Below are 19,212 nucleotides of genomic sequence, written 5' to 3' on the forward strand. Positions count from 1 at the left end.
CTACCACTGCTGTGCTGCGATCCATGCTATTACTATGATAACTTTCAACTTTGTCAACTCTGTTGTTAACAGTAATATTCCATTAAGTATATCATTTCTGCTATCCAAAATGACATGATTGCCAGCAGTCCTGCAAGGAATCAGACAGGGTGACTATGGTGGCTGGCTTCACATCTATGATGCACTTTAATGCCAGCATTATCGGCTTAAGTGCTGGTCTGCTCATTCTTCCAGCCAATCAGGTGGCACAGCCAATCAGGCAGCCTACTACAAGCCAGCTGTGCTTGTTAGGTTGCCTGGAGACTAACTCTGCTGCCGGGCCTGATTCCTGACAACCAGGGCTTCTATATGCTATGGAAATTCAAATAATGCATAATAATATTATCTATTACTATTAACTATTCCACTACCGGAATAGAATTTCCAGTTTTGGTGTCCACAGTTTAAGAAGGATATTGATAAACTGGAAAGGGTTCAGAGAAGAATCACCAGAATGATTAAAGGATTGGAAAACTTGTTTCACAGTGAAAGATTCTCAGAGCTCACTCTGTTTCACTTTGTTTAAGAAAGAGAAGGTTAAAGTGATTTGAGCACAGTCTATAAATTCCTACATGTGGAACAAAAATTTGATAATGTGCTCTTAATCTAGCAGACAGAAGTGTAACAAGATCCAGTTGCTGGAAGCTGAAGCTAGAGAAATTCAGACTGGTAATAAGATGCAAATTTTTAACAGTGAGGGTAATTAACTACCGGAACAATTTACCCAGGCTTGTGGTGGCAATTTTTAAATGAAGATTGGATGTTTTTGTAAAAGACGTGTGTGACAGACTGACAATATCTTGCAACATCCTAGACAAACCTTATAGAATTAAAATAAAGGTACTGAATTAAGTCAAACCTAATTGAATTAGATTTAATACCTTTGGAGTTCATTGCATTAAAAATGCAATTGTGTACGTGTTATTATAGAATTGTATGCAACTCCTCTGGAAGTAGGATGTGTGAATGCTAATGTAATTCCTTTGTTTATCAGAACCCTTTGAAGTCACACCCTGGTGAGGTCTGTGTATACTAGTTCAAACTAGATGCTCCTGGGACAAACAAAGAAGGATTTTTGGATAAACAGCCTGGTTTTAAACAGTCTCAGGGCCTTTGTCCTGATCCAGCAAACAGCCAAGACTGCTGGTCCACTGAGAACCCCAATCCTAGGCAAGGTTTGGAAAGACAGGAGCTACTGAGGCCCCATAAGACTGGGTGCTTGTTCTGAGCAGAAGCTATGATGAGCTTGAAACCACAACCCCTGCGTGGGGTATTGATGGCCTGCTCCTCCCAGAGTCCATGCTAGGGTTGGGTGACCTCTGGTAAACTTATTAGCACATGTGTAGTTTCTTTTATTGTTTTAATATGTTTTCTCTGTAGTGCTTTTACCTTGAGAATAAAATAACCATGCATAAAAGTGTGTGGTAGCTGTAACTGTGGGCAGTCACGCAGTTAATCATCTCTGAAAAGAAAGAAAGCGGGCAGCCTGTCTCTGCTGAGGATATCACATATTGAAGGCACTGTGCAGTCTGGAAATACCCCTGTTAGAAAGGAGTGAGATGCGGGTCTCCCCCCAAGAAAGGCCATGTCTAGGGAGCCTGAAGCCTTGCTGAACCACTAAGGGGAAATACAGGTGTAGTTGCTCTGAACTGTGACAATATTCTCTACTTCAAACAGAAATTAATTGAGGGAAGTCCTGTGGCTTGTGTTATACAGGTCAGACTTGATAATCTGTTTTTATAATCTATGAATAACGGCAATCACCTATGTTGAAATAATCTGAGTAGATTAAATAAAATCCAATGGCAGGAACACAATTTAGTGATTGTAAATTGTTGAAGTCCAGAGCTTATTTCAGATTAGAACTGTCCAAACTAATCATGTGAATAAATTATTCAAGAAATTTAGCCTTTCTTCCTCTTTGTGTATCACTTGCAAACTGTGAATAGTGTGCAGTTCATTGATATAATTAAACTTAATAGACTCAATAGAAGTAATTATGATCCTTCATGTTAATAACCCATATATGACTCTCTAAGCAAGCATACCCAAGACATAATGAGTAAGAATATTACTTCAATTAGTTACCAGAACATTAAGAAAATATTTTTTTTAAAAATGCTTTTATTTCAGAAGGGCTCTCCCTTAATTAAAGTGTGGGAGCTCCTTATTGAGTGCTTTGTTGGAAGTTTAGATACCGACTGGTTTTACATACATCTCCATGGATAAGCCTTTGTTGTTAGTGGATTATCAGGAATAGTGGTATTTATTATTTGGACTGACAGACTCATTTTACTCAGCCATCAGAAAGACATGATAGCTGAGAGACCTTGATTATATGACCTAAAAGTGAATGCCTTTGTAACCCATCACCAAACTTAAGCCAGCTAGTATCTATTTACAGTTGTTTTTTTTTCCAGAAAAACAGAGACCAAATCCTGCTCACAGAATACTCCCACTAATATCTGGAAAAAATATATGCAATTATTTTAACTTAGACCAATGCCTAATGGACTAGGATAAAAATGTATAATAGTTTGTAGTGTATGAAGCCAATATACATCCAAGTAAACTACAGTGGCAGAGGAGCTGTTATGGTTTTTCATGGTTAATAATCCATGAACCAAAATAACTGTATTTACAGGTAGGCCTTGACATGTTAGACTGTGATGACTCAGAAGGAGTAACTACACCCACTGTGTTGATAGTCCACCTATTAAGAAGTTCACAAGTAACACTAGACACAAGGGAGCTACATCAATAATTATACCAAAGAAACATTTCTGTGGCCTCAAGAACCTTGATTCAATAGGCCTCATTGTTTCACAGCACTAATTATGACCCTGAATGTTACTAAACCACATATAAATGGCTCCCAAAGCAAACTAACACAATGACACAAAAAAGAATTAAGCATCACGGTGCTAGGAATAATGATTCCTCTCACTGAGCATTAATAACCAGCAGGGAAAATAAGACTTCAAAATTACATCAAAATCCAAATAAATGAGTGCTTGACATTGAGAACTGTAACTGTTGATTGTGAATGGTATAATTGCTCTGCTTTTGAATATAAAATAATATTTAACTTCAAACAATTCTATCTGTCTGACTAAAACTAATCCACTTTTCTCAAGGACATTTTATAACATGTGCCCCATGCTGCTTGCCATGAAGTAAATGGGAGTTTTGACATTGACTTCAGTGGAACATGAGAAGGCTTTGTATGGATTATATCATGCATTCTGAGAAGAGGAATGGAATTCTATTTTAGAGCAATTTTCACTGACACTTATCATGAAGGAAACAATTTCCAGTGTCAATAGATTAGCATGAAAATATGCTCAAGGTTTTCTCTTATTTGTTAAATTGTAACTAAAATAGTTCAGGCCTCTCCCCGCCCCCCCACCTTTTATTTATATAGGTTTCATAAAATAGCACTCCAAAGTTTTTCAGATTCCAAAGATGACAACGTTGAAAAATAAGGGGGGGCGGGGGTAGGAGGAACAATTCTTTATTACTTCATTATTCAATAGAGTCTAGTCAGTGTAGAATTTGGCTCAGATCCTTTGGTGAATTTTTTACATGGAAAATAACTCTAGTGATGTGTGCTATTTTAGTTGGATTTAATTCATTTGGTTTTCAAGCTTATTTGGATGGTTGGGGAATCAAGTTAGAATATGACTTAAGTTCTCACTCAAATTCAAAAAAATTCAAGGTAAAAAAAAAGTAAAGATTTATTGTGAGTTGTTTAATCTGTAATGGATTTCTATATTATATTTCTACATGAACTTGGTAATGGTCATGGAAGTGGATGGAATTTCACTTAAAACATCCACTATTGTACCTGAAGAAAAGGCTTCTAGAGCTGGTGATGCAGTCAGATTGATGGATCAAAGGAGATACTCTTAGGGGCTGTATTTTTTATGGATTGGAGAGATTGGGTGTTGATGCGGGTGTCATGGAGGTATAAGAGTATATAGGTATAAGGTATAAGGAGGCTGCATAATCAATGTGAGAGCTGATAAGAACCTCTTGTTGTTAGCTAGATGGAAAAGGACAGATCTTAGAAACATTGTGGAGGAAGAAACAGTAAGATTTGGACACATTCTAGACCTGAGTGTTCAAATTTGCTTTCAAATTCAAAGAAATATTTGGAGATGTTTTCGCCCCACTATTTGCTCATCTCTCATTGTGATGTAACTAAGCACATCTGTGCGTAGGTTGCATCTTTAAAATATGCACACATAAAAGAGAATAACTAGAAAACATGGGCACACAAATATTAGGAAAACAGAAATACAGAACTTATTTATGTTAACAGACATAACATTAGAAATTTTACCTGTGAACTGATCCTCAGTCAAGCCATACTTGGTTGGCAATATATTAGCTACTGCAGTAGGAAGAGGGCCTGAAACATAAGCCCTTGTATCAAAGGCCTGGTTTGAGGAATGATAAGGTCAGGATGACAGTGTGATGGATAGAGAGGTACAAGGTGATGGGTGGTAAACAGCTACATCAGAGGATGTCAACTAACTACATCAGAGGGGCAGTACGTAACTTGTTTGCACTGATGTATAAAATGGAAACTCAAAGGGAGTGTGTCTGTCCAGCCTAGGGAGAAATGGAAAGTCCCACCATTCACTGAGCTGGTCCATTGTTACGGGAATACATGTATTAGTGATCCAGTGGAGTCTGCAGGATACTAGTACTGTGCCTTGTTGACAATAAACCTGGCTGGGTGCCTTTGTACCTTAACAGATCTTGTGGTCATTGGGCAGTTCATTTGAGGTCTGCTGTGCCAGGTACATGCACAGAGCTGGGACGGCATACAGAGGGAACACATGCAACCAAACATCTCACCCCAGCTGCTACCAAAGTTTTGCTTAATTTCATACCATAAAAATACCCATTTTATGAACCACTGTATAGATAAGGCATTTTGAAGTTAAAAAAGGCTTTTACTATTATTTAAGTGCTATTACTCTTGTCCCTTGGGTGCCTGGGGTAGCCCTCACTGAAAATGCCAAGGTCAGGGCAGGCTGCAAAAAGGAGACTAGATTCTCCCAAAGACTGGTGGCTAACACTGAAATTAGACTCACCAACCATTTACCAACTGTGCTCCTGATCCCCCACACTGATTATCAAGAAGCTGAAAAAAGAAATCACACAGCCCCCTTTATTGTATTACAGTTCTCTGGCTCCCAAAAAGCACATAGGTTCAATAAAGTGAGAAGTTACTTAAAAACAGTGCTCATGTATACAAAATGTTCTAACCACAAAGGGCCAGCCACATTACCAGGTCAATATCAGTCTGGATCTCACCCAAAATACCACACTGCCAGCCAGTCCTTTAGCATCCAAAACTAAAGGTTTCTTATAAAGAAAGAAAGAACAAGAAGAGAGTTGTTAAATAGTGAAGTCATTGGATACTTACATAAGACTTCAAAGTCTATATATCAAGTTCTTAGCAGTACTGGTGAGTTTGCTGGCTTTAAAGTCCTCTGGAACACATCCACAGCTTGGATGGGTCATTCAGTCCTTTGTTCAGAGCTTGTCTGTAGAAAGGTTACTCCAGAAGTAAGAAGCAGGAATGAAGATAGAATGGAGAAGATGCAGCTGTCTTTTATACTTTTGCCATGTGGCTTTTCTTTCCTTTATCCGTACATGTCTTGCTGACTCATAGGTGTAGCCCCTGCCTTCTCTCAATGGGTTCATTGTACAGCTGATGGACCATCAAGCAAGCTTAGTGCTGATGCCATTCTGTCTCAGGGTGTCACCCAGAAACACAGCACAAGTTTTGAAATAAAGATATACTATATATATTGTGACAAAGTTCCTCCTCTACCTTGGTGGGTCTTGCGCTTATTGGCGGATTTGCTCACCTTGGAGCTTCATGGCAGCCCTCAGTTTGGCCGTTTTCATGAACCCACAGTCCAGGTCAACTCCTCCTGTGTCTGACCAGGAGTTGGGAGGTTTGGGGGGGAACCCGGGCCCGCCCTCTACTCCGGGTTCCACCCCAGGGCCCTCTGGAATGCAGCTGTCTAGAGTGCCTCCTGGAACAGCTGTGCAACAGCTACAACTCCCTGGGCTACTTCCCCATGGCCACCTCCCAACACCTTCTTTATCCTCACCATAGGACCTTCCTCCTGGTGTCTGATAATGCTTGTACACCTCAGTCCTCCAGCAGTCCGCGTTCTCACTCTCAGCTCCTAGCACCTCTTGCTCCCAGCTCCTTACACGTGCACCACAAACTGAAGTGAGCTCCTTTTTAAACCCAGGTGCCCTGATTAGCCTGCCTTAATTGATTCTAGCAGCTTCTTGATTGGCAGCAGGTGTTTTAATCACCCTGTCTGTCTTAATTGTGTCCAGAAGGTTCCTGATTGTTCTGGAACCTTCCCTGTTACCTTACCCAGGGAAAAGGGACCTACTTAACCTGGGGCTAATATATCTGCCTTCTATTACTCTCCTGTAGCCATCTGGTCCGACCCTGTCACAATATCTATAACTCATAATACAAAGGTGATACAAACATATAAACAAGATTATCATACTTGCAAATCATAACACCGTCACTGACACCTTACACGGCATGTCTGGCATGATTCATTGCAATTTTGTAACATTGATATTAATTTTATAAATTTTCCATTTTCCATGTAGCATCACAACTCCAATAAAAAATGTGAAAGTGAAACTTGGATAACAGGATTTCCCTGTCAGACAAATATTGACATTTGCTGTGGCTTTACTTCAATGGATGTTAAGCAGCCTAGCAGTTTCAGACAGTAAAGTTTTTTTAAAGTCAATTTTTACTAAAATTGCATGTGATAGTACAAATATACTCTACCAAAGGTGTTGGATGTGCCAGGGGGAAAAACTCAGCCAAGATGGGTTCTAAAACTTTTGTCACTAGCAACGGAAAACAACATCAGTAATAGATATATGTCAAGCTGACAGCTGTCTACCATAATAGATAAAGACTGGAACTGAGGATCAATCCTATCAGTCACCTCTAGCAAATGAAATAATAAAATATTATGACAGACTTTGTCTTTTAAAAACTTGAATACCACTTTCCTGTCAAAACATGCCTGTACAATTCTGAGTCTTAGTTAAAATGTAATGCATGAGAGAAAGACTATGGTCTCTATTTGTCATAAAAAAAATACAACAGTAAACTTTAAAGCAGAGATTCAATGAAAGTGGCTGCTTTAATTAAAACCACCACACACACTGATCTTCCAGGCTGCAGAGGGTCACCCAGACAGGGCAGCTGGCAGGTTCAGGACAACAGTTTATCTGGCAGCTTGCCACCACAAAACTATGCCATCACATTTCAGATCTGATTGGCAATGACTGTGCTATTCCAGTACCTAACCTGTCATAACCAAAGAGCAGATAACCCTGTGGTAAATTATGTAATTTTTTTCCCTTATAGATACAAATAACTACTAGCTAGTGGAGAAATTCCCAAAAGTTTCTTGTGACTTCTCAGCTGCTGCACTGAATAGTAATAATTGTCTTTTCTGGTAACATTATAGCTATACATGTGAACTTTCAGCCAGAGACTAAAGTAGAATTAACAGGTAGCATATTTCTCATTCCTCCTTTGTGTCTTACATAACACTGCCCCCAAGCTTGAAACAGGAGCTTTGTGGGAACCTCCTTCTGGTCAAGTGAGTAGGAGTTGTGAAGCTTGCCTCAGCAGGCTCTTGCATTTCCTTCATCTTTGGAGAGCTGCAGGCAGGAGCTGTGAAAAGCTCAGGGAGGGTTTACACTACGGGGCTAAGTCAACCTAAGTTACGCAACTCCAGCTATGTACCTTGGGTCAACTTAGATACCTTCGGTCAACGTATGTTAGGTTGCGCGTCAATCCCCCAATAAGTGGAGACAAGCCCTCAGTGATTTACAATTCACAGATGGTGCACGTGAACCATTTTTTTTCCTGTTCCATTATACTCTCTGCAGTTTGGTTTGAATTCTGAGTCCAAATGAAGCTCCAAAATACAAAGCAAATCTCAAAATGGTGTTGAGTTTTGCATAGTTTGGGACACAATCTCCAAATTTTGCACAGTTTATACTGGATTAACCTGGATTTACCAAAAAGCTTATTAACTTTGGTAAATCTCAGTGAAGTTTATGAAAGTTTTACAGAGCTTTAGAACTATCTTACTCATATTTCTGACTTGTGTGTCTGCTGATTGGTAGTTAAAAACTAGAGCAGACTGAATCAGTTAGCAGAGGACCCTATTTCATGGCTAGACTCTTTGAGTAAGTGACCTGCATATTACTACAGAAAAGACCTGAACCAAGTCTTGCAGTCTGTCAGCAACAGGTCTAATAGCTGAAACATGAGGGAGCTTCCTTCTGAGTAAGACAGTTTTGCTGAGTACATTTCAACTGTAAAGTTGCTCTTCTTTTATCTTTCTATTGATTAATACTTTCACTGAAGGTACTTTTTCATCTTTTCTAGTTTTTTGATGTTGTAATAATCAATGTGCATCCATACTTTGAACACTGTGTGAAGTTCTGGTCATTCTATCTCAAAAGAGATGTACTGAAACTGGAAAAGGTGCAGAAAAGGGTAACAAAAATTATTAAGGATATGGAATAACTTCCATACAAGGAGAGATTAAAAGACTGGGATGGTTCATCTTAGAAAAGATATGACTAAGGGAGGATATGATAGGGGTCTACAAAATCATGAACAATGTGGAAAAAGAAAATAGGAAAGTGTTACTTACCCCTTCACATACACAAGAACCACGGGTCACCCAATAAAATTAATTGGCAGCAGGTTTAAAACCAACATAAGAAAATACTTCTTCACACAATGCACAGTCAGCCATTAGTGGACCTATCCTCCATGAATTTAACTAATTCTTTTTTGAACCCAGTTATACTTTTGGCCTTCACAACATCCCATGGCAATGAGTTTCACAAGCTATTAGCCAAGATGGTCAGGTGGTGATGGTGGTCCCTATACCTCAAACTATCAGACGCTGGGTCTCAATGACAAGGGATGGATCACTTGAAATTGCCCTGTTCTATTCGTTCTGTCTGAAATATCTGGCACAGGCCACAGTGAGAAGACAGGATACTGGGCTAGATGGACCACTGGTCTGACCCAGTGTTGCCATTCTTATATTCTTAAAGTTGTGTAGCCTGTAGCTACATTCTGGCTTTTATATTATATTATATTATATTATATTATATAAAACCAAGTCTTTACTCGCAATTTATATTTTGTTTCTGCAGGGACATAAAGAATGTGCATTATTGACTAGACAAAGCTGTTAAAGTGCATATTCTAAAGTGCATAGTCTAATGTCAGTAAGGGTATAGAAAAGTGACTTAGCAAATTCAGGGCCATGTTGTTCCTCCATTTCAGTAAGCAGACTTGGATATACCAGAATTCAGGTTGGGAGGGAAGTGCTACCCAAATACATGTTTCCGCCAACAATGTAAAAGCTAATTAAAGGGGCTCCACAAAGCATGGGATCAATGGGTATGGAGGATCAGGTCAGGAGCTGGGTTGGAAAATATAGCTAGAGAGAATCTCCTCTCCTGAGAAACTTCAATCTGAAATGAAATTTGATAACCAAGTTATAGATGCTAGAAAATGGAATTTACTTCATAATAGAAGTATTGACACAACTTGAAAGTTACTACCCTGTTAGGGTGTGCCTCAGTGATCATATTAAATGAGTGGCTCTCATGTAGCAAAGAGCTAATTAAATGTGTAAAATGTGCGATCAGGTCCTGGGGGCCTGTCTGAATAATTTACAATGAGTATCTATTAGGTGTCTGAGTAAAATTCTATCCTTTACTGCCTAATCACTTCAAGGTACTGAAGAATGAATTTTCAAAAGTGAGATATTTCTGTAGTGTTCAAAAGCAGCATGGTAAAAATGTACCCAGAGGCATCTGATGGAGGACTTTGTTTCAATATCAGATTCTGAGAGTTAAGTCTTGTTTTGTTTTTGAGTCCAAGGCAAAACTAAAATTCCCATTTAAACATTGGGCCTCTCTCCACAAACACAAGAAACATGGAAAACAAGCAACACAAATCAGAACTGACACTAAATAATGGATGTTAAGATCTGCTAAGTTGGGTGGGATGTCCTAAATGGAATGTCAATATACATGAATGTAATCTATTAACAGACAGAAAAAGATGAGAAAGTGAAAGAGTGGTAGCATATGTCAAAAATATTTGCAATGATGGGGCTTGATCCTTCTCCCACTGAAGGTTATGGGAGATTTGCAATAGTGTTAATCAGTAAGTGTAACAGCACACTGGTGAAATTCTTTAGGTGAGAACAAAGAATGAAGAAGAAAAAGAAAAAAATATCATAAGCACCTGCTGCAGCCTATCACAACTGAAGGAGAAAAAGGGCGAACTGTGTGATCCAACTTCCAAGGTGTTGAAATCTGCAAATTCAGTGCTCATTGAGGTTTTAGCTATAGAGATGCGTGTTAGGTAACAAAAACAGCCAAACATGAATTAAAAGAGATTCTCAATTGCCTATAAGACAACTTTGTGATCCAGAAAGCAAGAGATTCCAACCTAAGGAACTGGAGCTGCTTCTTACTTGTGGAGAATTTGAGACTAACAGGAAAGCTTAAATGAAGCTAGTGACTATTAATTACTAGAATGCAGCATAAAAGCAAGAAATGGTTCAAAGAATGAAGCACTGTGAGGGCACTAGATGTCCGAAAACCAAATGTTGAGGAATTAAGAAATCTAGTGGGTAAGATGCAATCAAAATGGTAGAGGTTTAAAGTTCATAGAACAGAAAGGGACTCAGCCTTTGAATCCTGTGAAGATGGAGCATTTGCAGGCAAATTCTTTAAATTCTAGGGACTATCTGTGTGGAGCCAGCTCTCTCTCCATACTTCCCAGCCTTTTCATTTGCACAGGCAGCATGGTTCTCCACACACAATAGTACAGAACTCCTTTCTTGAAGGGGGTTCAGGCACAGAGATAATGTTAATAATAATCTGAGCAGCATTAACTATTGAATGGATTTCCATAGAATACCCATGAAGTCTTTAGAGAATATGCTGTAGACAGTGATTGCTCTCTAACTACAACCCTAACATCATCTAGAGCCCCAACTCCAGGGAGATCACATAGGTAGGCTCACACAGAGGATTCCTGGGGGGAGAGGAACGGGGAATAAACATACTGAAGGGCTATCATACATCTTTGTGAGGCTTTCAGAGCCTTCCCATTCCATGTTACTCTGTTGCTCTTTTTCCTCCCCAACACCTTCTAGAAATGAGGACCATCTGGATTTCAAAATCAGGTAAGTTTGGAGGGAAAAGATAAAGGCAGCTAATAAGACAGAAAAGCAGAATGAGTTTAAAACTATCCAGATGCACTAAGGGATAAAGTGTTTTAAAGGGGAAAACAAAACACTGAATAAGAAGTAGGTCCAGCAAAGCCATGAAGAAGCCATGGAGCCATGAAGAAGTATGGCTGCAGCCTAGCCTAATCCCTTTTCCCGTCTCCATACTAAGTCTGCACAGACCACATCAAATAATGCTCCTCAACATCAGCCACGGTGTCTGCACCAAAGCAGCACAAGCATGGTCTGTTCTTCCCAACCCACAGAGCTTTTTAGCTGTAGGGTGCGAGTCCTGAAAAGTTCTCTGCTACTCCCTCGTACCAACAGTAGCAGCAGGAAGAGTCTGAGGGCAGGAATTGCCTCACTAACTCAACTCCAGCCTAGCCTGCCCCTCCTACTACCATCACATTAGTTGCCACGAAAAGCTCATGGGATTTTTGAACTGGGCTCTCCATGGATACTGAGCAGTTTGCAGAACTGGGGCATAAAATAACAGTCTCTACAAATCCAAGAGTTGGTAAACATGAAGGACAGAAAGAAATGATTTAAGAAGCTATAACTAAGGGTGGTAAAATGAAATTAGAAAAAAGAAAATTTAGGAATAACTTCCTAGCATCAAACTATATCAGGCTGTGGAATAATCTCCCCAGGGAAATGGCAGAAGCCCCATTATCTGGGACAACCTAAATGTAACACTAGAAAATGCACCCTAGAGCACAGCCCAACTTTGACAGGAAAATGGACTGGATGACATAATATGTCTTTTTCTGCTCAGTCTTCTATGTTTTTGGTAGTCTATGATCTAGGTAAAAAATCTTTGAGCTGTCTGAGGTAATTTTCAGTCAGTAATCATGCATTTTCATAATTAGTGTAACAGCATTTAATTACATAAATACTGTAAATAGGCATAATGATGTAATTAGAATGTGTAATTACTACCTGTAATTACATAATTAGATATAACAACATAGTAAAACTCTTTATAATAGAATTGGGTGTTTGCAACCTTAACTACAGTGATCGTTATTTGGAGTTGCTATAGTGCACAATAATAATGTTGGTACATTACTAAGAATCCATGTTTTAATATGAACTGAACTAAAGCTAGTTTATGTTTATAGCTCACAAACAAATGCTAAAAGTTATTAAAACGGGTTTAAGTGCTTAGGGAAGATGTGGTGAGCTCCCAAAACAAGGATAATTCAATGATCTGTAGTCAGCACAGGTGTTTGGCCATCTGTCCATCCATTTATGTTACCATAAAGTAACCTGAAGCATTACGGGTAGTTACAGACAGTACTATGATCAACATATTCTCAATGTTTATTTTTCTTTTAAATTATACATAGTATAAATGTTGATGTTAGCAACTATATTGCTTTCCAGTTTCTTTTTGCATTCTCTCTTGGTACACTTGGTTTATATTCCTCATTGGGTTTTGCCTCCTACATATATTATTGGCAGCACTTCTCTTCCCCTTCCCTCAGGAGAATAAGGAACAGAATCCTGTAGTACAGGACTGTGAGCCTTTCACCTACACACACAGACACACGTTTGTAAGCATTTTTCTCATCCTGGGAATAACAATTTTTTGTTACATATCTCTGTCACTACCAGTTCCAGCACATTCTTTAGAAATCACATTTTAAGTCATAATGAACGTGTTTTTGGAAGTCTACATCAAGGTGACTCAGCAGGCTTGTGAAGAGTTTGTGCTCAATAAATTGATACACATTATAATAATTCTTCCTAACCCAGCAAAGTTATCCTTTTAAATTCCCCAAGACATTTCCTTGCAAGGGGCCAGACTATGGAACCCTGAGTCACATTGTTGAGCACTTACCTATGTGAATAGACCTATTGAAACCAGCTGGGCCACTCAATGAGAGAACACAAGTGAGTATCTCTTAAGTTTCAGTCCCGCTCTTCTGGTCTTAATATGAATTTTGCCATTGACTTCTACATATTGGGACCTCAAGGAGAGCCAAAGTAGAATAAAAGGTGATGGCTCTAAAAAAGCAACAGTCCCTTCAAAAATCCATCCTTTATTATCTAATTATGATGTCCCATGTTTAGCAGCAAAGGGCATTGCACATATATGGCCTGAAATCCCTGAAATATGTATGTGATGGTTCTTTATCCTTATATCCTGCAAGAAATAGGAAGGTGTGATTCTCTTTACCTTCGGGGGAACACCCTGCACCCCCATGTTCATCCTTATAATATGATTGTGTGGTATCCAGTGCAAAGTTTGTCATGTCAGGCATCTTTGGAAGGCTCGTGATGCACTGAGCATTGTTGTTATAGTGACGTTATAGGTTGTAATTTAATGTACATAGTTATGAGGCTGAAAATATGCCCTCCTGGCTTAACACAAGCCCAGGCAAAACTCTCCAGGAGCAGAGGGGGCAGTTCACACCTCATCAGGGCATGTGTGGGACAAACCCAGCCCAGCCTCACAGGAACAAAGGACACTTGTCTAGGCAGCAACAAAGGATCTGTTGGATTCTCGAGTAAGCCACCCCACTTCCCATGGTCAGTTTGGGACTACGATGAGAGAATGCTCACCTGACTCTGAAGGGGGGGGGGGGACAAAGCCAAGAGGGAAGAAATAACATGATAAAAGGGAGAGACACTTGCCATGCTCTCTCTCTCTCTCTCTCTTCCACCTCCAACTACAGACATCAGCACCAAGCGACTGAAGCGCTGATCAAAGGGGAGAGCCTTGCTGAAGGGCAACCAGCCAACCTGTGGTGAGAAGCATCTAAGTTTGTACGGGCACTGAAAGTGTTAAGATCAGCTTAGAATGTGTTCTGCTTTTATTTCATTTGACCAAACCTGACTTCTTGTGCTTTGGCTTATAATCACTTAAAATCGATCTTCTGTAGTTAATAAATTTGTTTGTTTATTCTACATGAAGCAGTGTGTTTGGTTTGAAGTGTGTCAGAGACCCCCTTGGGATAACAAGCCTGGTACATATCAATTTCTTTGTTAAATTGACAAACTCATATAAGCTTGCAGCCTCCAGCGGGTATAACTGGACACTGCAAGATGGAAGTTCCTAGCGTTGTGTTTGGGACTGGAGATATTCGCTAGTGTCATTCGGTTGCACAATCCAAGCAGTGGCTATCCAAAAGTGCTCCCTCACGTAACTGGGAGCAGCTTACATGCTAGAGGCTGTGCATGAACAGCCCGGGAGCGGGGGTTCTCACAGTGAAGCAGGGTAAGGCTGGCTCCCAGAGTCAATGATTGGAGTGACCTATCAGATCACTGGTCCAGATAACACCAGAGGGGAACGTCACAGAAGGATAACCCCCCACAAGGTAGATATGATCTCTTGATGAATTCCCAAAGAATGTGCCAGTTACTCCATTTATCAAGTGTAAGTGTAACCCACATACCTCCTGGGTGTGGTGTTCTGTTCCATCTAGTGGCACTGAGACCACTTAGAGAGATCAAGAGAGTGTTAAACGAGTCTGTTCTACAGCCTTAGCTAACAAGCAGTTGGCTTTTAGCTCATGTGACAGAGGCTCATGCACTAAGCTCCAGAGGTCCCCGGTTGGATGGCGACCGGGGTCTGTTGGTGTTACATAAGTACCCTGTAAAATGATCTATCAACAATTTTTATATAACACTTCACACAAGAAAATCACAATATTCCACCCTATTGATCTAATAAGTGGTGCTTGAAGTGGGATTCCATTAACATGATCTACCTCACACACATAGTGCAGCCCTTAATCTTTCCTCCACAAATTCCATGGAACAACATCAAAGATTGAATTTGGAAAAAAATAATGTATTCTATCTGCTACTAAGAATTAACTATGCTGAAGCACATTTTTAGTGGGCCAGCTGTATCATTTTCCTTTGAAAAGGATATGACCCAACTGTGGAGGCTCTCCTACCATGACAGTCAACACTAAATAGCTAGAGACCATCTTCTGATGGTTTGTAGTCCATCTGGCACTATTTCAGACTTTCTGAATCTCTACACTAGGATGCACTTCACAGCTGAGAGTCTGGGGTTGTTAAGCAACCAAGAAAACAGGAAGCAAGAGTTGTTAAATCTGTTAAGGCTGTTGAGTCAATATTAATAACTGTACTAGAGCAGTTTGCACACTCTGCAAGCATCATCTCATCCACCCAAAACATAGCCAAATGAATTTTCAACCCAACAACTATCTCCAGTATCACATATCTTTTATGGGCTATGTCTATCAGCTCTTTCAAATTCCCCTGCCCTTTTGCCCATTGTAGGACAACAGCTGTAGACCCTTTTGACTGCTGTGCCTGAAAAATTGGAGACTAAGTTGAAGCCCCTTTAAAAAAGCGGCTCCTTCAGTTCATATTTAAGAGGTCCACACCTCAAGTTGGTTGAAAAACCATGTACTGCACAATGCACCCAAGGTCTGCCAACTTCATAACCTGTCCATCTTATATTAATATTGTATTTACCCATACATTAATGATATAGTGGAATCCTGGGTGCTATTACATGGTTGTTTCTGTAATGCACCGAGTAAAGAATTTAAACAGTTAGATCTGTAAAACAATTGCAATACTTACTGTATTGGCAGTTTCTTCCCATAAATTCACCTGGACACTCACAGGAATAGTTGGCAACAAGATCTGTACAAATGCCACCATTTTTACAAGGTTCAGCTTCACATTCATTTACATCTGTGGGAAATACATAGTGTCAGCATTAGCAAAACACTTTAAGAAGTAATAAGCATTTGTTTCATGCACTGTAAATTAGACAGTCATTCTCTAAGGATCCATATGGTTGATATTAGTATCAGAAACATATTTTTGGACAGTCAACATATGTTCAGCAAAAATGCAAATTGTGCAAAATGTGTTCAAAGCACAGCAATTTTAACAATCAAATCCAATCAAGCTCATATAGATTTGCCTAGTTGCACAAACACATGCTACAATCTTGAAATGTCCTGTTAAACAACAACAGAATTAAGGGCTACACTGTGGCTTTGTCACAAGTTCTGAAAAAGGGGCAGTGCATAGTTGTTCTGGTCCAGGAGGAGATGAGGGACGATACAGTGACTCAGAGGTTCCTCCCTTTCTTCTGGGAAAAGTAATCTGCATCATCATATACCTGGCAGATTTCTTTCCCTCTGTTTTGGAAAAGAGTATTAGATTGAAAGATTAATCCATTCTCTCTTTACTCACCCATTCCATGCCCACCTGCATAGAGGGGAATAGCAGCTGCATGAGGATTGTTCTCCTCCTCCCCTGGTCCTGTAACCCTGCCCTGCAACAGGCAGCCTATGTAGGGAAGCAAAGCAGTAACTGTGCCCTCTCCTCTGTGTGGGCACATACTGCATGTCAAAATTGTGCCCTAAATAAATAATCCAATTAGCTCTGAGAGAGTAACTGATTAATTCTACTTTTAAAATTGTTGTTGCTTTTCTTTCAGCAATAGCTGCCAGTTAAGAATGTCTCTCAGTTCATCTTAATTCATTAAAAAACCCCTCTAATAGACAATCTAATTGTTTTAGTGTCTAAATAATTCTCTTTCTGTGCATGACTTAGTCAGTAAATAAGAACTAACAGCTTGATCTAGTAGCTTATAAATTTTATTAAATTCAAAAGGCTGTAGTTAGCTAATTTTATTTGGGAGCTTCCAGAGTTTGGTACAGCAGGGAAGAGGTGTCTTTCGACTCTTGTTGAACTTGACAGGGAGTGCAGAAAGAAAGTTCTAGCTCAGTAATTCTCAACCTTCTCTATATTGTGACCCATGTTGCAACAGAAAATGTTTTAGGATTCCCTCTCCCCTCTAGGCATTTAGGAAATGGGGTGTGATCAGACCCCCCCAAGTTGAGAACCCATGTTCTAACTCAGTGGTTCTCAACTAGGGGTTCGGGGCCTGCTGGGGAGGCCGCAAGCAGGTTTCAGGGGGTCCGCCAAGCAGTACCAGTGTTAGACCTGTTGGGGCCCAGGGCAGAAAGCTGAAATCCCACTGCAAGGGCCCGAAGCCTGGGGCCCTGAGCCCCACCATCTAGGACTGAAGCAGAAGCCTGAGCAACTTAGCTTCACAGTGCTTCCTGTGACATGGGGCCCACAGCAATTGCCCTCCTTTCTACCCCTTAACTCTGGCCCTGGCTTTTATATGCCGAAAACCAATTATTGTGGCACAGGCGGACTGCGGAATTTTTATAGCATGTTTGAGGGGCCTCAGAAAGAAAAAGGTTGAGAGCCCCTGTTCTAATGTAAACTGCAGAGCTGCAGAAAATGGTTGCATTAGTTCACCAGAAAAAGTTCACAAAGTACACAATGTGACACCTCTTAATAAACCAATTTATTTTGGGCCTTAAAGATATCTTTTCTATAAATAGTCCCCTGTGCCTATGATTCATTGTTTCCTTAGCTACCCCTTTTTATCTAGTTTAGCAAATAACCTCTTGCAATATCTACTATACATATGCAGAGTGCTATTTTCAATGAGTCATAACTTGGTCAAATCAAAACCCGTTTTACCAGAAAGCTTAAAGATGCTTCCTTTCAATAAAGGCCAGTTTCCATATTAAACTTCAATTTTTACCCATGTGGTTTCATCTATGAGAAGTTCAGAAAATAAGGCTGCTGGAATTGTAAAGAGAAAGGATTTTTAGGCAGCCTTATTACAGACAGTAATAAGAGTGTAGTGTATTCATGTTCTGCATATGTCCAGAATGGCACAGACGCATATGATTTCCCTAGTCTTGGATCTTACCATATTTAGAGCTGAACTAGATGAAAAATGTCTCAAATCACAAAAGGATGAAGAGCTCCCTGTTGACTATACATCTAAGTATGTTCCTGTGAATTGTTTGTTTCAGTAAGTCCATGAATAAATTGTATTCATGACATGTAGCACAGCTACACACGTTTTCAGCGTAAGTATGCATATAAGTGATACACATTGCTGAAACCTCTCACTTTTTAGGCAAAACCACTCATTTTGACTACTTGAACACATGTTTAACTGTTCCAACATTCTATTGGTAGTATGAATGCATTTGAGCAGAGGCTGTGGCTGTCTACTCAAAATTCATAACATAGGCTATTTCATGTTTTGAAGCTATGCACATAAACTGAGAACTTTCGAATCCATCTTTGGAAACTGGGCAGATGCAATCTTCTGTTGCCTCTTTTGTTAGGTAGGTAGATTTCAGAACAATACAGGTCAGTTTCCTGTTGAAGCAGAAATCAGTTACACTGAGTCAAGATATTCTCTTAGTATAATTTGTTTATTTCTAACAATTACACCAGTCCTGATTCTTTGAACAGAGATGGTCCCAAACTGCACACAGGCAACCCTCTTGCAAAAAACCTCATCTAGAACACCACTGCCCTTTCACCAGTTCTCTCGGGCGTTCATCTCTCCTGGACAGCAATCTCACAGTTCAGAGAAATTGTTCCATGTTCCTGCTTCAACCTGAAGGCTATACTAGGGAAACCTGTTAGACAAGGCCGCTCAACTAGGATCACATCAAAAGATGAGTCTGAACATTCAACTCTTCTGTTGTGCAGCTGCTTTGTAATACAGTTGAATCTCAGGAGAAGTTTGATTGCCCAGCAAACGCTGCTTTACCACACATAATCTGCTTAAATGACTGTCTGGGTGTGGTGAGAGTTTCAGCCAGAGTTCTTATACTTCAGTGACTCAAAACATACGTGGCATTAGTACCTTTCACCATAAAATTTGTACAGGCATGACATGTCAGTTGGGCCAGATTTTGCTCTCAGTTGCATTGGTACATCCCCAGTTTTTCCCCATTGTAAATGTCACATTGTAGTGTTTCCATGC

General features: G+C 39.9%; 1 protein-coding gene across 1 annotated transcript in view; it reads right to left on the reverse strand.

The window, feature by feature from the left end:
* EDIL3 (EGF like repeats and discoidin domains 3) overlaps window positions 1-19,212 on the reverse strand; it is a 389,354-nt gene that overhangs the window by 158,639 nt on the left and 211,503 nt on the right. The window contains exon 5 of the mRNA XM_027827522.3: window positions 15,969-16,082. Within this exon, the coding sequence (XP_027683323.1) occupies window positions 15,969-16,082 (114 nt within the window). The remainder of the gene's footprint in view (window positions 1-15,968; window positions 16,083-19,212) is intronic.

The sequence above is a fragment of the Chelonia mydas genome, chromosome 5, assembly GCF_015237465.2.
Source record: "Chelonia mydas isolate rCheMyd1 chromosome 5, rCheMyd1.pri.v2, whole genome shotgun sequence".
In the NCBI taxonomy this organism is placed as follows: domain Eukaryota; kingdom Metazoa; phylum Chordata; order Testudines; family Cheloniidae; genus Chelonia; species Chelonia mydas.